This window comes from Tauraco erythrolophus, chromosome 6, assembly GCF_009769465.1.
Source record: "Tauraco erythrolophus isolate bTauEry1 chromosome 6, bTauEry1.pri, whole genome shotgun sequence".
Taxonomy (NCBI): domain Eukaryota; kingdom Metazoa; phylum Chordata; class Aves; order Musophagiformes; family Musophagidae; genus Tauraco; species Tauraco erythrolophus.
Window position 1 is genome coordinate 24,103,633 of NC_141470.1, and position 24,188 is coordinate 24,127,820.

General features: G+C 37.5%; 1 protein-coding gene across 2 annotated transcripts in view; it reads left to right on the forward strand.

Moving 5' to 3' along the window:
• Positions 1–24,188, forward strand: part of PPFIBP2 (PPFIB scaffold protein 2) — an 85,553-nt gene that overhangs the window by 55,365 nt on the left and 6,000 nt on the right. The window contains exons 6-24 of one of the 2 annotated variants that reach the window (XM_086612844.1): positions 589–771; positions 2,780–2,872; positions 4,617–4,725; positions 6,274–6,306; positions 7,996–8,057; positions 10,568–10,650; positions 11,158–11,161; positions 12,380–12,428; positions 14,257–14,354; positions 14,552–14,616; positions 14,882–14,950; positions 15,392–15,452; positions 16,846–16,887; positions 18,722–18,866; positions 21,198–21,336; positions 21,994–22,122; positions 22,676–22,826; positions 23,012–23,123; positions 23,627–23,715. In XM_086612844.1, the coding sequence (XP_086468970.1) occupies positions 589–771; positions 2,780–2,872; positions 4,617–4,725; positions 6,274–6,306; positions 7,996–8,057; positions 10,568–10,650; positions 11,158–11,161; positions 12,380–12,428; positions 14,257–14,354; positions 14,552–14,616; positions 14,882–14,950; positions 15,392–15,452; positions 16,846–16,887; positions 18,722–18,866; positions 21,198–21,336; positions 21,994–22,122; positions 22,676–22,826; positions 23,012–23,123; positions 23,627–23,715 (1,716 nt within the window). Of the gene's footprint in view, positions 1–588; positions 772–2,779; positions 2,873–4,616; positions 4,726–6,273; positions 6,307–7,995; positions 8,058–10,567; positions 10,651–11,157; positions 11,162–12,379; positions 12,429–14,256; positions 14,355–14,551; positions 14,617–14,881; positions 14,951–15,391; positions 15,453–16,845; positions 16,888–18,721; positions 18,867–20,572; positions 20,606–21,197; positions 21,337–21,993; positions 22,123–22,675; positions 22,827–23,011; positions 23,124–23,626; positions 23,716–24,188 lie in introns of both variants that reach the window. The other variant, XM_086612845.1, reaches the window with a different exon arrangement.

Consider the following 24,188-nt stretch of genomic DNA (forward strand, 5'->3'; position numbering starts at 1 on the left):
ACTCTTTCTCCATGTCAAGATACTGCCTAGCTAGCAAACTAGGGAATGGAGTTGTTTTTCTAACCCGTGCTAGACCTGTAAACAGAATTACTTTACTAGTAAATTCTGTGTATAAATTGTGAAAGAGTAGGTTATGGCCTCAACTGAGCACTTAGCAGTTTCTTCCTGGTGGATGATTTGACTGTGTAAATGAATGTAATCAAGTCTGTTTCAGCAAAAGTGTGCCTCTGAGCCAGCATATTAAAATATGTTCCAATTTTTCCTAATATTTGACTTCATGTGACTGGATAAGTTTCTAAAAATGAGAGGCCAAATTCTGATCTTCACATTAGAATCAGAATCATGACTTAGGCTGGAAGATAGATTCTGTTTCATTTAAACTGTAGCTTTGTGCAATATTCTATTTATATCCCTTCACATATATTTTGTCAGAAGGGAAACACATAATCTGTCTTTTTTTAGTTTGCCTTTGATGTACTTCATGAAAAGTGTTGCAACTGTAGAAATATCTTCTTTGCATCATTTTCTTTCTTACCTGTCTTCTTTTTTTTGTCTTTTTTTTTTTTTCCTTTCTTCCCATGTTTTCAGTCAGTAGTGAACCTGATCAGTGAGCTACAGGAGCAAATGTGTAGACTGCAGCTGGAAATTAATAGTAGAATCCAAGAAAGAAAGTCTCAAGATAGGAATCCAGACTCGACACCTAATGATCCTCAATCTAGTCCAAGATCAGTGGTAGAGACTCTCAGCCAGAAGAATTGCTCTCAGTGTGATGTAGGAGAAGTACACCTTAGCAGAAGTCTATGTATTGCCTCTTCTCTGCTCTTGCAGAAACTAAATTTCACTAACCAGATCTATGTTGTGAATTATTGGCATTAATCTGTGTGGCTTTTCATTAGCAAAGAGTGAGGTGGTCATAAAAATTACCAAAAAAACCCCACCCCAAACACCCCACCTTGATGATTGGGTCAAATTTTGTCACCATTGATGTCTGTCTACTGAAGCACAGATATCTGTAAGATCAATTCACCTCTTTCAGGTTTTTTTATGATTTTTCATTTTACTTTTAGGTCTGTAGTGCTGGTGTGGTGTGGTTGGTTGGGTTTTTTTTAAATTATTTTAGGGTTTATTTTTTATTTCCTTAGTTGAGATTTGTCTATTTGATGTGCAGCATGCTGGCATGGTTTGGTAGTGTGCTAATTTTCTTCATGATAATGTCACCCTCTCCATGCATGATGATGCACCCTAACCAGATTATTAATTCCTGAATATCTTAAAAACTTAACCCAGGTATAAAATACAGTTTCAGGTAAGGCTGTCTGAAATGTATCCTTTCTTTTCCTAATGATAATGTTGAAGCGAATGAAAAGAGCCATAACAAAAATAATCTGCTTGTACGTTTAAAATAGAAAATCCAACACATTTTTGTTTATTTTCTGACATTAGCAGTTAACTAGAAAAGCATTTTTGAATTTACATTACGCTTCTTAGTTGTATTTGGTCAAAACTATGTCACATGTCAAAGCAAAAGCTACTTTGCATAAAACTGCTTAAATTTACTGAAACTGGAATGATACTGGTATGCCTGAAAATGTCCATTTTAATATTTGCTTTTAAATCAGTTTGCTTTAGTTTGCACATCTTTTTGGTTAAAATTTGGGTCCCTGAACTCATTTTCTAAATAATCTGCTTACATCGTGGGGGAACTTTTCATTAATTTTTCTAATAGGTTTATGTTACAAAAATAATTCGTTTGGGTATTATGCTTATTTTGAAAACAGTGCTATTGTTTCTGAGCTTGCCTCTGTTCAGAACTAATTAGCAAACTATTAGGCTACAGTACAAGCTGCATATTAGGAAAATAATCTGGGAGTCATTCAAAAGAAACATTAATTTAATCCAAGATATTAGTATGGTTGCTTAATGTATATACTATACAGTGTTCTGAAATTGGGTTACACTTCCAGATTTTTCCATTCCTTCGTTTTAAGGTATTTGGTCTTGTCAGAGCACCATCAAGGATTTTGTAGTGTTGCCCTTCAGAGGGAACAGTAAATTACAGTCTGTCAAGGAAAGGGAGAAGGGACATTTAAGAGACAACTTTGTCAGAGGAATTCATGGAGAATATTGGGAACCCTGGTTGGCTGCAGCTCTAGGCTGCATCAACTCAAGTTTGCAAAGTGCCAAACATCAATGCTGAAAGTAGCATGCTTGCAGTCATATTTGACTGTGTGTGTATGGTATTAAATGCCAGTAACTTGCTAGATACTATTGAGTCTGAGTGGTATTTTTCGTGGTAGGTAGCTTAAACGCCTGTTTGGGGAGAGGATTGTCACTTTAATGAAAGTTAGTAATCTTTTAGCACTGCAGGTTTCTCATTACTTTGAGGTGGCTGAAAAACAAAACAAAAGAAAAAACACAAAACAAAATAACAAAAAACCACCCAACTCCTCAAAAAAACCCTAACAGTTAATGTTATATGAGACTGCAGTTGTGGATTTTTTGGCTCATTTTCACAAACACACATGACTTCACCAGGCTCAGCTGCATTCCTTAATGTGACTAAGATATTTGCTCGTAATTTCAGGTGGAGAGTTTCAGAAAGTATTCCTTACCTCTCAATTCAAAATGTGTTTTGTCTTCTTAGACTGGGTCACAGTTTTTAATGTGGTGGTTCAGTGTTCATTACTGTGTGGCTCATGCATGATCATTAATTCAGGACAATGGAAAATTAGTATCTACCAGACTAATCTTGCTTTCAACTGCTGTTCTTCCCTTGCAGGGTTTGCTGCAGGAACTTAGGCACCTCAAAATTAAAGTGGAAGAACTGGAAAATGAAAGAAATCAATACGAATGGAAATTAAAAGCAACTAAAGTAAGCAGAGTACTTGTAATTTACAAATGACAGACTTATTTCAGCTGGAAAGGGATATGCTCCACTGCTCATCAATATTTACTTTTCTTAAAAGTGCCTTGTGTCAGAGCCTACTATGAAGTCAAGTTTTCTTCAGCCATCTTTGGAATAAGTATTTTGTTTTTTTAAAGTTTTTGTAGCTTCTTTTTGTGCCTTTTTTTTTAAAAAAAGTCATTTTCACTTAAAAAAAAACCTGTTCTGAGGAAAGGCCTCTTCGAAGGAATGGTGACAAGCCTCTGTGGAATATGTTTTCTGTAGAGGAGAGACATGCAAAGTTGGTTGAGTGTTCACTTACTATGGCATTCATTTTAATAGACATTAAGCCCCAAATACACCATTAGATCATCTGTTTTGACTTCGTGTATATCAAAGTGCAGAGCCGCCTTACCCTTCTGTTGACCTTAAATCCTGGAAAGCTGTTGGATCATAATCGGGAGAAATTCGACATTTGAAACATTTAATCATTTTCCCCAGTAAATAATTTTTCTACTTGAACATTCTCTTTGTTAAACAGTTGTGCTTTATTTCTAGTATGTTTTTGGGTTTTTTTTTTTTAGCCCTTTTCCACTAGATTAAAAAGCACCTTATTGTTTTTCCCTGTTGAGGTGCACTTTTGTGCTGTAATCACATCTCCTTTTATTTGTGTAGTACTATAATCCCTGTTCATATGAATGACTGACTTTTTTGAGTTATGGTTGGATCTTGGAAAAACATTTCAAATTATTAAACTGAGTTTTCTTTTTAAAACTTGATAGCTTGATCCAGAAATGACAGCTGTTATTTGTATTAGTATTTCTTTCTTTTGAGAATTCTTAGATGAATATTGAAATGTTGCTATCGTGTCTTTTTTCCTAGCAAGATAATAGCTCCCGTATCCATGAAAATGTTTTCTCTGACGTGGTAGAAATTAACAGTCTTTGGGAGAATATTTTCTCAAGCAGTGTGTGGCCAGCTGCCAAGACAGATAAAGATGATGGAAAGCGTAGGAGCAGAATGAAAATAAGAAAGAAGAATCATAAAACCCATTGAGTGAGAGAAAATACAGGACTAGAAAGGAAGAAAAATACAGAGAAAGAGAGAGGAAGAAGAAAAATAATTGTAGAGATGACAGAAATGAGACATTAAAGGAAAAGAGGGCATTTAAAAGAGCTATGAGATCAAATAGACCAGGGGAGGTGAATCCAAATCTGGTATTAAGAGGTTTGCAGCTTTTGTCTTCCTGTTGCTCCAGCTTCTTAGATGAGAAATTGGAATATTTCCATGGCTGGATATAAAAAGCGTATTAGTCACTGGGAAGTGTATGAGCTCTTCAGAGATGCAGCAAGGCAGATTCTTCTGTTCCATATGGAACTGCAGGCAGAGTGGTGATCTTTTGCTGCCATCCAGCTGCTTGCTTCCTGGTGAAAATAAGTTTGTGTATTAGAGTAGATTAGTCCGTGTTTTTTCGATTGGATAATGTTGTTCAGTGTGTTGCATTATTTTCCTGCTTTATTTTAGTATTTTGTGAAACTGATCACTGGTAAAATGAATAAGATATTAACACTGTGAAACATGTAAGGTTCTTACAGTGTTTCTGAAAGGTCCTGAATTGGGAACAGGACATCAATCAAAGTAAACTGTTATGCTTAGAAGTCTTCTAGTTCATGGGAAGAATCACAGAGAATCAGTGACAATGTTATTCTGAATTTGTTGTACTCTCTTTCAGGCTGAGATAGCCCAGCTTCAAGAGCAATTAGTTCTCAAAGATGCAGAAATAGAACGCTTACAATGTCAGCTATCTAGGACCTCATCACATAGTGAAGTGGCAGAAAGAGGTAAGAGGAGGGGAATTAAAATTAAAAATCCAAAACCCTACTTTAACTTCACTTCAATAGCAGTCTGGCTCAGTATTTCAAAGAAATACAAGGAGATACAAGAACGAACTTCAGAGAATTTATTTTGGGAGGAAAAATGGTGCAAACTTATTTTGTTTTCTGGTAGAGGCCTTTAATGTGTGAAACTCTATCCCAATCTAGAGGCAGCACAAATTGCAGTAAATATCCTAAGGGCACTGAAACTTTTTCTACTGGAATTTTATTTATAGTTTGAAAGATAATTGTAGTTATAGTATACTATATTTGTAGTATAATAGGAATATATTTTTTGTGTATACCTTCAAAATTTCTTTCAAAAATCTTTATCCATTTTTTAAGAAAAAAAAATCATTGCAGTAATAGCTAAGCATAATGTTTAGATGTCCAAACATTCTAAAACATAGTCATTGATTCGCATCTTTCCTTTCTTCAGGACTATGTCCCATTTAGGCTCTTTCTCATGAAGGGTTGGACCAGTTGGTCTTTCAAGATCCCTCCCAACCTGGGCTGTTCTATGATTCTGTGATATTGCAGGTTTCTGTTTTAAATATACACTGTTGATACAGGTCATTGGCCAATAAACCAGTTTGTTTAGCCTTTGATCTCAGTCATGTCACAGTTGTCCGAAATATTTACTCCCTGAAGCTTCTGTCAATTGCTGAGCTGTGAGCAATATGATATTAGTGACCTTTTTCTTCTATAATACCGACACTTGTCCATGCAGGAATAGGAATATTTGTGTGTAGTTGACCACAGTGCATTAGCTTAGCTGCACTAACGTCTTTCATGGGTGTTAACTAATGCTTCCAAAGAGTGCCCTTGTGGAGGTGTGACTTTTCAGGTGCTGTGCTGCCTCTTTCTCAGGGCTTAACAAGAATCTTCTTACAGGAATTAATGCTGATGTGTCGTTTCTAGAAGACTCTGTATTTTGACTGTCGTTCATGCCAAAGTGACTTAACGTATACTTGGTGCTGATTTCACTCAGCCAAAGAGCTTGTGCATGTAGAGAACTGCATGTCTAACTAGAGAATTAGTTTGTCTAACAGCAGTGTTTTGTAGAGGAACTCTTCTACTAATAGAGTTTTGTATTTTCTATGAGATTCCCGAATAATTTGTGATATTTCAAAGGAAAGATAGTGGTATGACAGTAATCAAGAGCTCAGCAACTTTCAACTTCTAGTAGTGTGTCTGTTCCTGTTCATGCTGAAGATGAGTAAAACTATCCTTGATTCCAGTGAGAGAAGAATCAAACTCTGTACAGATTCTTCAGGCTTTAAGGAAGCCACTTAAACAATATTTGAATGGAAACAGTATGCAGCAGTAATAATTCTTCTGAAAAAAAATTACTGGTTTATCAGATTTTTTAGATGGTCTTCTCAAAGTTGAAAAATAATGTCAATGTACTTGTGGTATGCTAGAATGCCTATTCTAATTAAATTGAAAAATTTATCTAATATCTGCTTTTTCTACATACTCTGATACTCTGACTCTCACCATTTACCATCGTAGAGGAAGTTTATAGGAGAAGGCTAAAAGAAAAACGTAAGCCTTGCAATTCACTTTTGGCTTTATCTTACTGTTCCTTTCACACAAATTATAACTCAGATGCATTCTGCAGCAATAATTCAATGTTTATTTAGATTTCGCTGTCTAATTGTAATATACATGAGACATTGCTTTCATTGCTTGCAGCAAGCAGACAGCTACTTGCCCTGTTCAGTAAGATTTCACTTCAGAAAAAAAAAATCAGAGGCTCACAAATCAGATACTGGACTTCAAAGGGACATTGTCCAGGTTAACAGAGCCAAAACTTAACCCGTACCTCTCTTTATTTGTACATACGTAAACTTCATATAATATCTGGAAAGATGGCTTTAATTGAGAACCTCCTTCCTTGGAGGGGAAGGATTTGGGCTTTTTTTTAATCAGTGAAGTAAATTAAACAATCTGAATAAAAATGTTTCCCTACTTGATGATGTTATAAATATTGGAGGTAAAGTTTACTTTAATGTGCTTAAAAATACCTCGACAACAGTTCTTTTTGAAGTCTAATATTTATAAAGAGAGATTAGTAGGACTGTGATTTGTAATGGCTTTAAAAAAAATCTTCTAATTGCTTGCCCACTGCCTGCTGGCTTTAGTTTTTGATTTGGCTGTGTCTGTGCATGTCTTGTGTCACTAAGTGTTCGTTTTGCAAAATAAATGTTTGAAAGGTTCATTTACATGTTTTAAAACTTAATCGTTACAAGGTGTGTATTTATCAGAATCAATACAAGATAAAGTAATTATAGTTTTTGCAGATAGTTTAGCTATGACATTGTATGTTCAACATTTATGTGTAAAACTTTTTTAAAAGATGCTCCTCAGCAGTATTGATTTTTCTTTCTTCTCTCTCACTGCATGCCTGCCCTATCTGTTTTTCGTAGTCTTTTGAGAAACAAGTGGGTCTATTTTAATGTCAAAGCATGAATTCCTTGAGTGGCAGGTATTTCAGGTTGTCTCCATCATCTACACTTGACTTCATATAGGTTGGTACTGGAGGACTTGCTAGGAATAGTGTGTAGAGAAGAAATGAAGTATTTGTTTCAGCAAAGTTAGGATGATGTGATTAACAACCTCATAAATTTCAGAGAGTGTGTTTAATTGATATAACATTCCTGAATAACTGCTATCTTGTAACACTAAATTGTGTGTGAGGCAATTATGCATTAGCTCTTGATGTAGATTTCAACTTAGTTATTCATACTGAAATGTTTTCAGAAAAAAATAATTTACAAATTTTCCTCTTATCAAGCTAGTTTTGTTATTTTTCATTTCCAAGTTTCACGAATGCGCTTGAACTACTTCTCATAAGCTGGCAAATATTTTTCTCAGATGGAATATAATTAATTTTCAATCAAGATTATTTCCTTAAATGTATTACGGCAAACACACTCTCATCTTTTGCAAAATAAGCTTCAATGTTTCTTTCTGTTTTTCATTACTTGACTTTTAGAGTATAAAATAGTATTATGTGGCCTTTTATAAGCAAAACCAACATGTTTGTGTTGAACGATGCTTTTAATAGCTCAGCTTTTGAAAAGCTGTGAGTTAAATGTAGTTTAATAGTGCACTTGCCATGCCACTGACATGGTTTTGGTTGCTCATAAGAACATAAGGAGAGTATCATGAAACATATATTGTTTATGCTAAATATAGCAAGTATTTTCCTTATTTTAAAAACATTTTTAGATCAAGAAGTTCAACGGTTGAAGATAGGAATGGAGTCGTTATTAGCTGCAAATGAAGAAAAGGTGAGAAAATAATCTCATTCTACTTTATAAGAATGAAGTGATGGTTTTGAATCTCTAAAATGTTCTGAATAACCTGCTTTCTGTAAGCACGGTATCGCCCTGATTTTTGGATTATCCTATGAGATTTTGACAGAAGATTGATTTTTTTTACATAGAAAGTGTGACTGGCCTTGCAAACCTGACTGCAGAATTTGGGAGGCTCATGAGATTCCAGAGGGGAACAGAAAGCCAAGGCTGTAATGAGCAGAATCTCCCGATTTCTGCTATTAAAAAGATCACTAAGGTCTGGTCATCTCTGGCGGTTCTTCGTCTTCCAACCTAATCTGAAGTGCATTGATACCCTCAGTTTAGGTTATGATATTAAAAGAAAGTCAAAGTGGCCTTTGAATCAGACTCGGGAGAAAGGGACCAGGATTTAAAGAGACAAGGGTTAGAAAGGAGGGGAGAAAGTACTAAAGGAGAGGAGGACTGAAATTAAACCCATTTAAATGGTAAATGTGTTTTTTGTCTCTTATCACCTGTATGCTGTTTGCCTGTCAATGGCTGGGTTTAGGGCGAGGGTCTCAGAGGATGTTGAATCTCTACCTTCAGGCACCATTGACTTATTACATAAATCGGTCCTTTTTTTTTTTGGGGGGGGGGGGGGGGGGGGATTAATTCTTAAAGAAATAGTAATTGTTTTATATAATAAACGATGGCCGTAAGATTTTCCTTTATGATTACACACTCATATATGATTAAATAGATGATAATATGCATCTCTAAGAACTTCCTGAGTAAGTGAGGAATATGGACAGCACAATGTTGATTCTGGAGAACACTAATACAACTCAATAACGTTTGGTTCTTAAAAAAATCAAAAAGTCAAAATTTACATCTGGAAAATAAAAGATGTGGCATTATTTCTTGCTAAAATTATTTCAAGTCTGCATAATATTTTTGCATTTGAAGGGACCACAGAATATTGTCCTAATATCTGGATGTACTCACAGGAAAATGAGAGTTATTTCCTTGGAAACTCTAGTGTTTAAACTAGTGGACTGATGATTGACTCACAGTGTCTTAAATGTTTAATGTAGAACTGTTACCTTCAATACTATTGGAAAGTAAAATATTATTCCTGAGGGAAAATAGCTTTGAAGAGCTTTTGGGATAACTCTAAATATTCCTTGTGTCACTTAGGACAGAAGGTGCTCAACTAAGTTGCTAATAGGTGGTGTACATATTTCTTTCTTAAAAAACTGGGTATGTTAGTCTCATTTCTTTGCTATGAAGAAGAACCTATTGCTTCTGTCCATTGTTGGGATAACGGTATCTGTTCCAGGCCTCTTCTGTTTTGTGTGTACTTGCTGGGGTGTGAAGGGGGAGGATCAGCACATCTGCTATTCTGTAATGTGGTGAAAGTCTGGTTTCTGTGCAGTTACACCTACAGCTTGGTTGGTATCTGCTGTAACTGTAATGTAGCATACGTGTACTGGAGCAGATTTTGACTGAACTATCTCTGACACTGACCCAGCTATGGCAATGCAGCAGCTCAGTATCAGCTCATCACTTAAATAACTGCACGCTCCCCTGGAAGGTTTTTGGTTTTCTTTTTCCAGTGCCCGCTTACCTGCTTCTGTGGCTTTTTTTGTGAAAACTAGTTCTTTATTATTTGCTTGGGTTTCTATTCAGTGCTCTGTAGTAACAGCACTCGTCAAGATTATTCCACAGGAGTAGCTTAGAACTGGGGTCAAAGAAACAGGACAAACTAAGAGCACAAATTGCAAGATGGCATACTTAGTGACTGATAGCAAGAATTAGTCATTGTGGACACAGTATTGTATATAGAAATGAGACAAAATGACAGAGTCAATTAATGAAATAATGATTACTACCCATTGCCGTGTTGTGTCTGTGCAAAAGGCAAGTGTGCTTCCTCGATACAGGAATCAAGATGCTTTCTGTGCCTCATGGGAAGGTGTTAGGTATTAGAGTGGAGTGGGATAATGCATCAGACAGTCTGCCTCATGACTGCCGAAGTTCAAAAAGCTGTGTTCAAAACTGGAGTAAGTGTAGATGTGGGAAGGCAGAACGTATCCTACAAGAGAGGATTAAAGAACATGTACAGAACATAAACATGATGTACGTTTAGCATTACAGATATGATGCCAGCAAAAAACAAACACTGCCCACTTCAGGCCGCTGAGGTTCAACTCCAGAATATTTCCTTGACTCTTAGAAGTATGAAAGCAGATTTTCAAATTATGCTTCTGTAAATAACTAATTTACTAGTAATGTAAAACTCCTCTCGTTTCCTTATATCCATAACTTCACACTGTCCAGCAGATGTTATGTATGATGGCGAATAAAAGCCAAGAAATTTTCTTTATAAGGCATGCGAGTAGGGCCTGATTCTGCTTTCTGGAAAAAGACCAGGCCAAAATCACAGAAATAAATGTGTAATACAGTGTTTCTGCAGGTTAAAAATGTAGGATTTTAAATACAGTTTCATTTAATGCTTTTCACAGGACCGTCGAATAGAGGAGTTAACACTATTGCTAAGCCAGTACAGGAGGCTCAAAGAGATAAGGATTGCAGCTCACGGTAAAATGTCTTGTGAATAATTTCCTGATATGAGGTCTTTGAAAAACTGCATGCAGTACAACTGCTATTTGTTTTCCTTTTAAATATATGTATATAGTAATATGTATTTCATTACGCATACACTTGTGACATGTTGGAGCTCTAGTATAGATTCTGTCAGGTACAGAGAGAACCTCAGTATGTCTTGACAAGGCTTGTGTGTTATTGCCTGCAGTTTGTGGAGATGTCCTTTTTGTTTCCTGTGCTGTAGGCAGTACAAAAAAGTAGTCAAATCTGCCTGGAGATTTATCTACAGTATGACTATTCAGCAAGACTTCTGTGACTGAATCTTATGCATCACTCCGTTAACAACCTAAAGCTTGTTCTACCTCCATTAACAGTAAATCCCTCTTTGGAGCCTGTTTTTGGTGCCATATGTTGTTTTAGATGCTGTTGTTAAGGATTATGATGGATAAGGAAGGATAACTGATGAGATTACTGCTCTGGTTGTACAGCTGTGTGAGCTCCTCGTCAGTTGGGTCTGAAGCACTGCAGTTTACCCCCTAATGTGCCAAGGCAATCTGAAGTCAGCAACTGCTCTATATACTGCAGTGGGGCAGGAGCTGTGGTTGCAGAACTCCTGCATCCTCCTGCATCCATGTAGCAATGGCTGGGCGGACAGCTGGGGCCACAGTTTTATTAGCAACGTCATGCAGCCATGTCCCTCACTGATGGGACTCCTGCAAGTCTCTTCTACAGTGCAGGCCTATGACTTATGTCCTTCATGGCCAAAGCTTCATGCTTCCTTTTTCACTGCTGCTGGTTGCCATCCCCTCAGTTATACATGGGTTGTAGAGGCCAGACCAGAGGGAATTACAGCAAAAAGGGTGAAAAGGAGGGAGCAAACAGCAGGATAATCATGCAGACAGAATTTGATGACACAAGGGCAATTAGGAAAGTTCATTCAAATTGGATAAAGGCATAAGTTTATAGTATTCTTATTAAATTGCATTATATGCCTTTCAAGAATCTGTTATTCAAAAATAAATGACATTCAGTTTGATTTAAATTAATACATCTGTAGGAGATGAATGAAGTATACAGATGTGTGGTGTTTCCTGTGATCATTAGGTTACAAGTAACCAGTTTTTTTACAGTGGAAATGATATGAGAAGACCTTAGCGAATGATGAACATTAACTAATTAAATACATCCCATATTCAGATTTCCTACACTACAGCTCAATTCAGGAATGGCAGTAATGATCAGCTGCCAGCCAGCCAGCTAGCATTAATGACACAATGTTTTCCTTTTACGTCATGTTTTTACATGGCATTCATAAAAGGAAAGCTGATCTCAGGTGTAATTTGATACTGTTAGGAGGACTTTTTTTTCTTTTTTGCTAAAAAGAGTTGCAATGAATGTAATAAGTTCTGTTGCCCTTCCCTTCCACTAAGAAAAATCCTGACAGCCATCTAGGCAAGTTCTGGTTTGGAGGGAACAACTGAAAACCCATGGTTGCTTTAGTGCACACAATATTATAATATATTTAACTTCAAAATCTGGGGCAGAATCTTTGTCCCGTTTATCAATTACACTGCAGGAAGTGGAGTGGGTTTTAGGACAATCTCATCTTAAGTTGCCACCTTAGTTTTCAGTACTAAATTTAGTCTGAGAAACTTGACCTTCTGAAAGGACAGGTTTGTTCAACATATATCATCACCTTAACACACACAGTATTTTCAAGTCTTGTATAGCAGAATGGAGACTTGTATTTAACACACGAGAGTGAGGAACAAGAGCCAGGTAAACCTCTCTCTGAATGTTCACTTAAAAAAAAATGCTCTCACTTGGAAGTGTTCTGAAAAGAAATCCAAAGGGGTGATTGCAGCTTTTGGAGACAAATTGACTCCCAAGATAGCTGCACCACTGTTACCCTGAGAAGAGGTGCTCTCAACAGTAACCCCTGCAGTTTCACTCTCCTTGGCCACATCCCGATTGTAGGTATTTGAGTGCACCACCCCCCTGTGAGACATGGCTTTTGGAGGACGCTTGTGTGCCTGAGCGAGGAGCAAGCCATGATGCTCTGGATTATTGACTTGGTACTGCAGGGAGTATGATAGTGTTAAAGTATGCTAGTACAGCTGTTCAGTACAGTGTAAATAAAAAACCAGTGACGCTCAGCATAAGAAAACAACCAAACCTGCGTAGGAACTAGAGGATGTACCGAGATTGTCCACACTGAGGTGCATACTGTGAGGGCTACTGTATTATCACAGCCTGAACAGGCTTGTTACCTTGTAGGAGTCTTACATTTAGGTTGCCAAGAAATATCTCCCTGATTGTCTTTTTATTTCTAGAAGCGTGTTTTAAAGGTTCCCTGCTTAAAAACTTGGTGCAATCAATGGGTTGAAATCTTCTGTCTCTGGTAACTGTTTCAAGCAATTACCTGACAGAAACACAATATATTATAAGCATTTCTTTCTTCTGCTTAAGGTAAGCTACAAATCACGTTGACAAGAGATGACTGACTCTTTACCATAGATAAGACGTACGTTAAAAAAAAAAAAAAAAAAAAATCTATTTTGGATTAAAGTAGGGCAGCTGCTTGAAACAGCCACTGACAGTTGAATAAAATGTAAAGGTGCTATCCCGAACTGGACTGTAGGTGGCTCTTCTGGTTTTAGTAATTTGTGCTAACTGAAGGGCTGTGTACCAGGAACTATAGCGTAAGTTTCACTTCATATCCTGAAGGGCCAGTGGTCAGTATCAGGTTTGTGGGCAGTCTTTGTAGCTGGACAGCATGATAACCAAGCACATGGCTAATGAGTTTTCAAGTGATCTCTCTTCTAATAGTGCCAAGGCTTAACCATAAGATTTGGTGTTTTTTCCTAACTGCCTAGAGCTGCTGCACTTCTGTCACATAAATTAGGAATTACTAACGTGCTTAAAGGTCAGTTTAAATTTCTCCATCATGGCATAGCAGCTCTTCCACATCCTGTATGCAACCCTCTGCATAAGAGATCTTCAGAAACAATTTCTTGTGCAAAATATTCTGGAAGTTTGCTGAGCACTAAATATTCAGACTCTGATTTAGTATGGCAGCTTTGACAATTTAGAAGTGAAAATCCTACTACATAATGAATATGGAGTATTTCATTATTTGTTCCGATCTGGGATATCCAGAGAAACCTGGAGCGTGTTTACAGTGTTCATCCTTGAACAGAGCATAGGGTACTGCATTATGATACATGATGTCAGACAAGCATAGTACCTATAAAGTGATACAATGCAAGTAAGAAGATGATCCCAACTGGAACTCACCTCAGAACATCAAAAGATGAATCGGAGTGGTTCAGGAGCTTCCTTACAAGCAGCTCAGCTACTCACAACAGAGCACAGCATATAACTAGATGTTTTGTTGCTCTAATATAAATCAGCTCGCTTGTAAGTCAGAGCCTGAAGGGGAGGGGTGGTGAGTGGAGAGGCTGGTAAACTACATGCATCAGACAAAGACTGAAGGAGAATTTAGAGACATGAAGTATTTAGACTGTCTGATATGGTCCTAAATGTGGTTTTGATTTTTTTTGGCCTGTTTCTCTCCCTTTCTACTTCTAATCTGTAATGCTCGCAGGCTCTTCTGTCTCTGGTAGCAGTGAAGAGGAACTTGAGACAACTTTAAGGAAGTGGAATCTTTTGAATAATCCTCAAGGAGAATTATTTAAAACAGAGGTACTTCATAAAGATGTTTTAGAAGCAAGTTCTGCTGTATATATGATTTGTCTGTATTGGTTTCTCTGTGGTAGCTGAAGTAACATCATAGATGAGGGTTTGGCCGTGGCTGAATTTTTGTGCCTCTTGATATGAGCAGTATAGATTGAGAATCGAGCGCTAGAGTTACAGGCTTAAAACTCTTGTATTTTATATAGGCCTCTTCAGGAGAATTGTCACCAGCTGTCCTCTCTCCAGTGCCACACAAAGCTATGGAAACCAGGCAAGACTTTTTGTTTCTTGTTTCTTGTGTAGATTGTCCCAAGTCTGTATTATTTAATCTGTTTAACTGCTGGCATCTTGTCTTGCCTGTTCTTGGCTTTCCAAGAACTTTTGAGTAGTTGTGAAAGCAGTGTTTTCCATGAGAGTTTACAGTGCTTAGTTGTAAAAGGTTTGAATTACAGGAATAAATTAGCACTTTTATATATCGTATCATATATCATATGTATGGTAGTACTTAAACCAGTATATTTTATTCTGATTTAAAGTGGAAGCATTCCAGTATCTTCAACTAATTTAACCTCTCCACAAGAAGAATCTTCAGAAATCATCAATAGGTAAGAATGCATAACTTTAATTGAAATATAAAACATATAGCCAGATATTTTAAAGTAATTCTGCCTTTTTCCATTTTTAAAATCTTTTTTAAAAGCCTTGATGTCACGTACTGTCCACAAAGATTTATTAGTGTCTACTTTGCCCATTAAGAGCTTCTGAAAAGTCATCTATAGCTATAAGGTTTAAAACTGCACATTGAGCCTTGTTGCCTTTCAGTGTTGATCAAAGGATGTCTTGTTGCTGTTTCTGACTTCGTCTGTTGCAGTTCCCAATATACGAGTTTTAGGCTAAAAATAAAAGAAGTGAATCGCCTAATTCTGCACTATCTGTTATATGCAGGCATTATGTGATATATACAGCTGTCATATGGTACAGTTGTGGCATATGCAGACGTACTGTGTTGTGTTAACTGTGACTTTTTTGCCTGTCATTATTTTAAGGGCTCCACAGAAAAAAAAGTCAAGTAGTTTAGAAGACTTGCAGAGTGAATCCCTGGAAAAGGTTAGTTTATTTATAATCACAATTTCTGGTGTTTAATATCATGACTAGAAGATAAAGGTCAAGTATAAATATTGTTTTTGTTTCACATATAGTGACCCTGACCACCACTAACATTGTATGTGGGTGAAAAAAGCCCTCATGATAAAAGAGTTCAGGTTCTTCTCTTACCCCATTGCCAAGCTTGCAATAAGCAAACTAGATGACACACCCATATGCATGCACACATCCTCAAATTCAGCTTTTCAGCTGAAACAGAAGAAAAATATTTAAGAGAAATACAACAAATAATGTTAATATAGAGTCATTCTGTTTAACTGCAGTATTACTTTGTTTATAGGTTAGTAGTGTTAAAACTATTTTGACTTCCAAATTGCTAAAAATGTTAAGGCAGCAAATCCTGAAAGTAAATATCGGGACTGGGTGTTTCCACGTAGGATTCCTTTTTCAGTGTTTGCATGTAAACGTGAGCATCGCTCCCTAACTTAGACTTCTGATATAAATGGCATTCCTGAAGATGGTAGTGATGCTGCCTTAGTTAAAACAGCAGGAGCACTGTTTTTAATTCAAAGGCTGAATTCCATCCCAGAATAAAGGCTTCCCAGTTTACAAAGTCTCATTACATTATGGTCTAGAGGCTTGTTTTGCCATTATGTACACTGAAATTTTTTTCCACTTGTAATTATGCTTTGTGAGACTATTATTGACACTTTCTATGCTCAAATTAGCTTAATACTAGATTCCCCACACCCAGTAATGCCATTTAAAACAGATACTATAGTAATATGATTGTTCCAGTTCTTCAAGTTTTCTTAAATTTTTCTTAAATATCTGAAGATGACAATGACTAAACAGAATGCTTGAAATTTGCGTTGCATTCATTTGATTGTGGTCATACCTGTGACAAATCGGAACTAACATTTCGTTCCATGTGGAGTTTATGAAGGTCTGTTTTCTTTTCATCACTTTTAAATTATCTTTTTGTCTTAAAATCATCACTTAATTTCTATCACAGTTATTTATGGTTTCAGTTGGATACATACAGTTTTGTGTATGTTCTTTCTTTATGTCAGTCATTTTCATATTGTTTTAACTGTTACCCAACTGTTGTGTTCCTAGCTTAAAATAAGTGTAACGGGACCACTCAGAAGCCTGAAAATAGAAAAATTCTTTTGATCACAACAGAACCTAAACAAGGCCCAAATTTTGTAGAGTTGTTTGAACAATAAATATTTTATTGAAAAGAAATGAAGAGATAACAGACCTTGTAATGTATTGACAATGCATTAAGTACCATCACTATAGTAATGACTACAATTGATGTATGTTAATACTAACATTTGTCTGTTGCTTTTTTCCATAAAACTTTGAAATTACCCTCCCTGCAACTCCGTAGTATGTAGACGGAAAACCAGTACAGCCTGTTGTAGAACAAGAGGTATATTAACTGTAAACTCTCTTAACATTTACCTGTTGTGATGTGCTGTGATAATATGGCTGTGTTTTCATTTTATATTCATTTTCTTTTTAAAATGTTTGCATAGGTCAGGTACTGACAAACTTTAAGAACGAGGGTAAGGATTTGACAGGGAAATTTTTTATTATTTTTTTTTAATCTGAAAGCTTTTGTGTGAGGTTAGAAGATGAAGTCAGTCAATTTCAGAAAATACAGTGCTAATGTAATTTCTCTACTCATCTAATTTTTGGTACATGTCAGCATCTACTCCTGCAGTTGCCAAAACAGGAGCAAGGGTTGAGGAATTAAGGAATCTAGACTTCAGTTACAGTATCACGAAGATCCCTTTAGGCCTTGAAATAAGAGCAGATAAACCAGTGGTTATCTCATTGAGTATTTCATGTATCATCCTGTCACAGACAATGTTCTAAATGTTTTGAAATAATTTTGTTAAAATGAGGTTACTAATAGGAGCATACTATGTGTTTCTGTATACTAAATATGTTTTGTGTATTTTTAGTACAAAGTTTTCCTAAATAACTTCTTTTCTGATACTGAAACATTTACCAATACGAGCTTATTCAAAAACACACGCTGGATGTACACCACTCCCACTAATGTCAATTGGAGCTGCAGGTTCTTTGCTTCTCTGGGAAAGCCTCTACATTCCTGTAGTTTTGACAGTTGTGAGATAATACGTTTTTGTCCAGAGCGATGACTCCTTCGTCTTTTCATTTGGATTCCAAAACTGTAGACAAGTACTTCTGTGAAATGCACACTTCGCTTGGAAAAGTTTCTTGTTAGGCTAAAAACTATCAGATTTATATGTTCTAATCCACCCTCCTACAAGGAGGAAGATCCATCCCCAAGTAGTTGATTACTGCAAAACTGAACACAAGGAAAATTGAGCTATTCTTTTCTCAGCAAACCCTATGTACCAGTTCCCTTTCAGTACAGTATACTGACGCTCTGAGGGCGACCTCGTGAGCTCTGTTGCTGGAGGAAGGTCCTCCCAGCATAAGAAATCTCACCCATGCCAGTGACACTGTATGGGTGCTATGGCTGCAGGCAAGCATGCATGACACTGGGTATTAGCCTGGCGTGAGCAACACATTTAGCTATATACTTGGCAAGTGGATATTTAGCCATCATTATTTTAAAAAAAAACCTCACATTTGTAATGTTATCTATACAAAGAGATCTTAGTTCTTACAAAAGTGAAATTTCGGTAGCCTAACTTCATTGTTGATTTTTTTTGTACTGATATTGGTGGTGGGCAAACATGTTTGACCAAATACTTTGGGCTTAAACTGTAAGGCAGAAACAGAGACAGTCTAGTGAAATATTTTTTAGGGAAAAAATTGCTAGAGCAAAGAATAGGCTGAGACGTAACTAAATGCATTTCTGGCACTATTGAAGCTGACCTTGGAAGGACAAATTATACAGTAACAGGGTCCTAGAGGAAGAGGAGAAAGCTAGAAAAATTCTTGTGACAAAACCAGGTAATATTCAACATATATTTTAATGTAATATACAGTCTGCTGAAGCGGAAAAGGCATATGAGGGAAGAGAAGGCTGTGTCTTAGCTAGAAAACTTTGTCAGCTGACTATTGGATTTAAACTGAATTATCTGTGAGAAGGAACGTGGAGGGGGTGGTGTCATTTTGAACCATAAACTTCAAATACAGTACGTTTTCTCAACTTTTAAAGTATTGTGTGCTGGACTGCAAACACTGAGTGATTTGATTTTTTTTTTTTTTTATTTTTATTTTTATTTTACTTCACCTTCTTTAAAAAAAAAAAACCAAAACAACAGAGTAAGCCACTAGTGAAAGGCAGCAAGTATCAAACCTTGCCAGGAAAGCTGCCTCGACCCTTACAGAACGGAGAGCAGGGAACATACAATTCGCCGGATGGGTGTGGCGTGAACGACCACGAGGACAACAACATCCTGGGCCTGAGTATGTATGCACACCTCCCTGAGAGCGTTACGTAGAAGGGAAAAAAGCAAACCCTTTGCGGGACTGGGACGTAACATGGTACATAACCTGCTATGCCGGAACAACAGACTATGACGTTCACGTGATTCAGTAAGGGAAAGTTCTGGTTCTTTTTTTTTAACCACGTACCAAAAATATTCCACATTATCTCACTGGAGAGTAAAGGATGGTTTTAAGTTAGAGCGTTCTTTTCTGTGGCACTTGACGATATAATTTGCTGATGTCATTGATAGTTTAAGTAATGAAGAGACAGTTTTGAAGATTGTGGGAAGAACGTTCTGAAAGTCAACAAGTCTGTAACTAAAAATTGGAACTTTTAGAGATGCAGACGTATTGACAGTATGAATAAGCAGTCTCTTTTAGAGACACGCTTCCAATGCTCCCCTGAATTTGCTGATCTGTTTCCTTAGAGAACAAGCAAGAATGCACAGTCAAGTACCTCATCAGTACTTCTTAAAAACGTGTGCTAGATTGGTGTGTTAAACCAAACCAGCCCATCCCTTGCCATCCCACTGTCTTTTAGTATGTGAAGCTTTACGATATAAGGAGCACTAACGTGCGCCTCTCGGGCAAAAATCCTGGTATCAGCACTGTGGGTTGCTGTAGCTCGTGGGACCCACAAGTGAAAAATTAACTTGCTTGGTGCAGGAAAACATCAGTGGATTTTGAAAATACAAGTACATTGTTACTCCAGAACCAGTCGTGTGTGGAAGCCGATGTTAATTTCTTTTCAGTGTCATCTTAACCATAGATTTATTGACAACAAGTATTAACAGTGAGGCACAGAACCAGGTATTGGCCAAGGCCTGAAGAGCTTGGGAGCTCAGGATGAGAGTGGCCATTGTGATTTTGAAATGTTCCTGTGCTTTAAAAGTTGTGGTGGGTTTTTTGTTTATTGGCATTCGGGTTGTTTATTTTGTTTGTTTTATTTTAAGGCCTCATGGTCCTAAAAGGTGGTAGAGTACTGCAGTTTCAAGATTTCAATAGGTTGTGGGTTGTTTAGGTTTTTTTTAAAGAGTTTTCTGTGATGGCAAGATTGCAGGCAATGCATGACCCATGCTATTGTGCCTTCAACTGCAGGATTATCCAAGGATGGGAGATCTTCTGGTGGAAGGTGTCCCTGCCCATGGCAGGGAGGCTGGAACTAGATGACCTTTAAGGTCCCTTCCAACCCTAACCATTCTATGATTCTGTGATCTTGTAAAGGAGAATGTGTGTTTTTTTTCTGGACACAAGCAATGACTCCTTAAATACACTGAATTAACAGAATTTTTAATGCAGGTTGCAGTAGACTCATTACACCTCCAGTTCCGTATTTCAGAGGAATTCGATGTAATCTTAGACACTGCTTCATTTCAGATGTTCTGCAGGCTTTGTGGAGCTCTGTAGTGTATGCTTAATGTGTTAAAATTGTCTTAGAATAGTTTAAAAAAACCCAAACAGATAAATAACCATCCCTAGCTATTTAAGATGACCTGTACAGAATTCTTGGGCTTGTGCACACCAATGCATATTCACTTCCATGTCAAGCATAACTGCTTCCTTTCTTTTTGTTTCTGCTTTTAATGCTTAGCTTACGTCTTTGCTCTTCTATAACTTTATTTTGCTGGTGTTTTATATCTTCTTTGCTTCTTCATCTGGCTTTCTGCTTCTTGGGATGACTGAAGATCGCATCAGGAGTGTCAGTGCACCGGTGCTAGGTACGGTATCCAAACAAGATGCAACTTTAACATGAATTTTGCTGCTTTACTTTTTTCCTTTCCGTTTTCCCTCCCTTTACTTTTCTCCGTGAAATACTAATACCAAGTGGGCCATCCAGATGGAATTCCGTAAGTGCAGTACTGAAATGAAGAAACGGCTTTTGCTGTATGACATTCAGATGGGATTATTTTTTTTTAAGAGTTATTCCTGATTTCATTCTGTTTTCACTGAATTCAACAGAAAAATTCCCACTGATTTTGATGGAGGCGTTTTGGCATTAAGAATAGGCAAGACAAGAGTCTGAAGAGTCTGCTTCAGTCTGAAGCACCTTCAATTAATTAAAATAATGTATTTAAATACAAATGACTGAAACAATACTGTTTCATCCAATGTTTTACTATTTTGTGTATCAAATGTACAGCCACTATTTTTTTCATCTTCTGAACACAGTGTAGTTTTTTTTTTTACAAGAATAATTTTATAGATACCTTTACTTTTTTATTGTGTTCTGCATTTAAACATTAGTCTTCCAGATAACAACTTTGTTAATAATTAGTATAAAATTTGACTGTATTACTGTTCTTAACCTAGGAGAAACAGAGAATGTGGATGGTACGGTAGTCTCAGATGAACTTTCACCTCTTTCTTCGGGAACGGATTCAGGTCCACAATCTCCATTGTCTCCAGAAAACAGAAAGAGTCCAAAAGGGATCAAGAAAATATGGGGAAAGTAAGGTCCTTGTTTTTTAGTTCCCTGTCAAAGCATTTAGGCTCCGAATGAGTCCAGTTCTCCACAAAACCTACAATTATCTACAGCATGAATAAAGTAAAATTCAGGAAAAGGAGAGGAAGCAGCTCTGTGACTGTACAGGTGTGTCTCTGTACACGTGGTTGTAGAAAAATGGATGGTAGTGTTCACAGCATCATGCTGTTGGAAGAAATAAGACACTCTGCTGGTATCTTAATGCTAGGAATTTAGAATGCAAACAGTTCCATTAGCTATGAAAAATTGAATTATAGTAAGTTGTTCATTACAGAAGGCATCAGGTAAAAAGTGAGAGAAAACAGAAGAAACAAAAAGCAGGGGGACTGAGTTTTACTGCATTCACTTTATCTGCTTCAGGACAGTGGACACTTACAAGTCTGACCCCCAGCGTGGATTATTAATTGGATTGAAGGGTTATGGCTGCTCTGCAGAGTGTTTTTGCCTTCCTCAGTTAAGTCTAGACAGTGTTTGCCTGGAACTTCTTCAGCTGCCACTTGAATTGTGTGTTTGTGGTTTACAGGAAGATGAATAAAGCTTCTAGTTGCCAATGTAGTTTCCATAGGAAACAGATGTTCTCTGTCGCAAGCTAACAGTACTGTCTGGGTACTCTTGTCTTGAAAGGATCAGAAGAACGCAGTCAGGTAACTTCCCTGCAGACGATCTGGGGTTGGCCGAGTTTCGAAGAGGTGGCCTCCGTGCCACAGCTGGACCTCGGTTATCCAGATCAAAGGAAACCAAAGGCCAGAAAAGGTAATGGCTCCTTCTATTCCTTGCACAGCATGTTATGCAGTATTGTTAAATGTGCTGAACAGCCAAACCCTCCTTTGTGAAGTAGGTTTTTCCCAATGCACTTCATTACACGTGGGATTCCACAACAATTGGGAAGAATTTCTCTCGTAGAAAACATATCCTGAGTAGCCGCCCTGTCTGCACTCCTTCAGCTGCAGGTTGCAGCACGGCTGGCTGTCAGAGGGTCAAAAATTTCACCTTGTTAAAGAACAAGGAAACTTATCATCTCCTGTGGGAATACCTGCAAAGTGATAAGGATTCAGCAATTCTCTTTTTCCTCTTTTCAAATAGAAACAGGGATGTTCTTGTTTACCCCAGCAGTTCACAGCTGTGGGCAGCCACAGGAACAGGACAGTAGTACCACAGCACATACTGCCAGAATGGCTTGTGTTACTACGCAGAACGAAGCACACTCGTATATATGCTGCAGTACGGCCCAGGCACACCATGAGCGTTCTGATAACCATAATTCTTTCCTTTAAGGTATTTTTCAAATGTTTCTTGTACTTTTCAGTGACTACAATGCTCCATTTGCTCAGTGGAGCACGGAAAGAGTTTGTAACTGGCTTGAAGACTTTGGTCTCGGTCAGTACGTCATTTTTGCACGGCAGTGGGTGACTTCAGGCCATACACTGTTAACTGCGACTCCTCAGGACATGGAAAAGGTAACAGAATCTGTATCTGTTTCTGTGCAGCAACCACTTAGGTTGAGTCTGTACAACCAGGCACCTTCAAACAATTGGTGGTTCTACCTTTCTGAAATATGCAGTATCTGTTTTTGTGGATACCTAATGAGAGGAAAAGCCAGAGAGAGGCAAGGCAAACTATTTGTTAATGGTTATTGTTGCAGGAAATGGGAATAAAGCATCCACTGCACAGGAAGAAATTAGTTTTGGCCATTAAATCGATAAATGCAAAACAAGATGAGAAGTCTGCACAACTGGATCATATCTGGGTGACACGTAAGTGTTTGAGCTGTCACGGAATAGTTTGGAAAGGAATTTCCCACACCCTTATGGATGGGCTGCCTGATATGTGTTTGTTTAAGCAGTTAACAAACATCTTTTTAAGAGCACTGAGTTTCAACACAGAATGAGAATTTTTGTGTTGCTCTTGACATCCAAATACACAGCTATACAGCCTGATCTTCCAAGGGGAACTCTGTCACTCAGATTACAGGGAAGTAAATAGGATTGGGGGTGCTCAATCTAGCAAGAGCTACATTGTGATGCAGAGGGTACGTGCTCAGTTGCACACTGTGTAAAATATCACAGGGGGATTGTGGACAAAGCCATTTGGTGGGAATTGCTTTTAGGCTTCTGGGAAGAGGTAGTCCTTTGGAAAGGTGAATAGGTAGAACAAGGTACCCAAATGCCTCCGAAGCAGCCAGCCCAGACAAGAAGGGGTGAAGGGCTTTGTTCTCACCGATCTGGACTCAGGTACGCCACTGTTCTTGTATCTGCAGGATGGCTTGATGATATTGGTTTACCTCAGTACAAAGACCAATTTCATGAATCCAGAGTTGATGGGAGAATGTTGCAGTACTTAACTGTGGTAAGCTAAAATCCCTTTTCCTCAGTTTAACCGAATTTAACTTTAGAATGAGCAAAGAATTTTACAATTTTCCTTTGAATGTAAGCAGTTAAAGAATTTTTTGCAAGATGGAAATAGTGCCAGTAGTAACTCATTTGTGTTGTCTGCTGCATGATTACTATTCCTAAAGCACCTGAAAGAAGTCACAGGATATGTTACAGCTAACTTCCACAAAGCCCTTCTTTCAATATCACGTAGCACACCATGATTAAAGGTACAATGACCTATTTTCCATGCAGCTTCCGGAGTGTGGTGTTCTCCACACCAAATTAGCAACAATACTTAATAAACAAGATAAAAGCAGCAAATCCAGTGATTTGTACAGCTCTGACCACATTGGCAGCAAACCATGCACTACACCTAGCCACTGTGTTTTCCCTGCCCAGATTTGGATAATTATTTGTTTTTGTTAACTGTGCTATGAAAAAAATGCC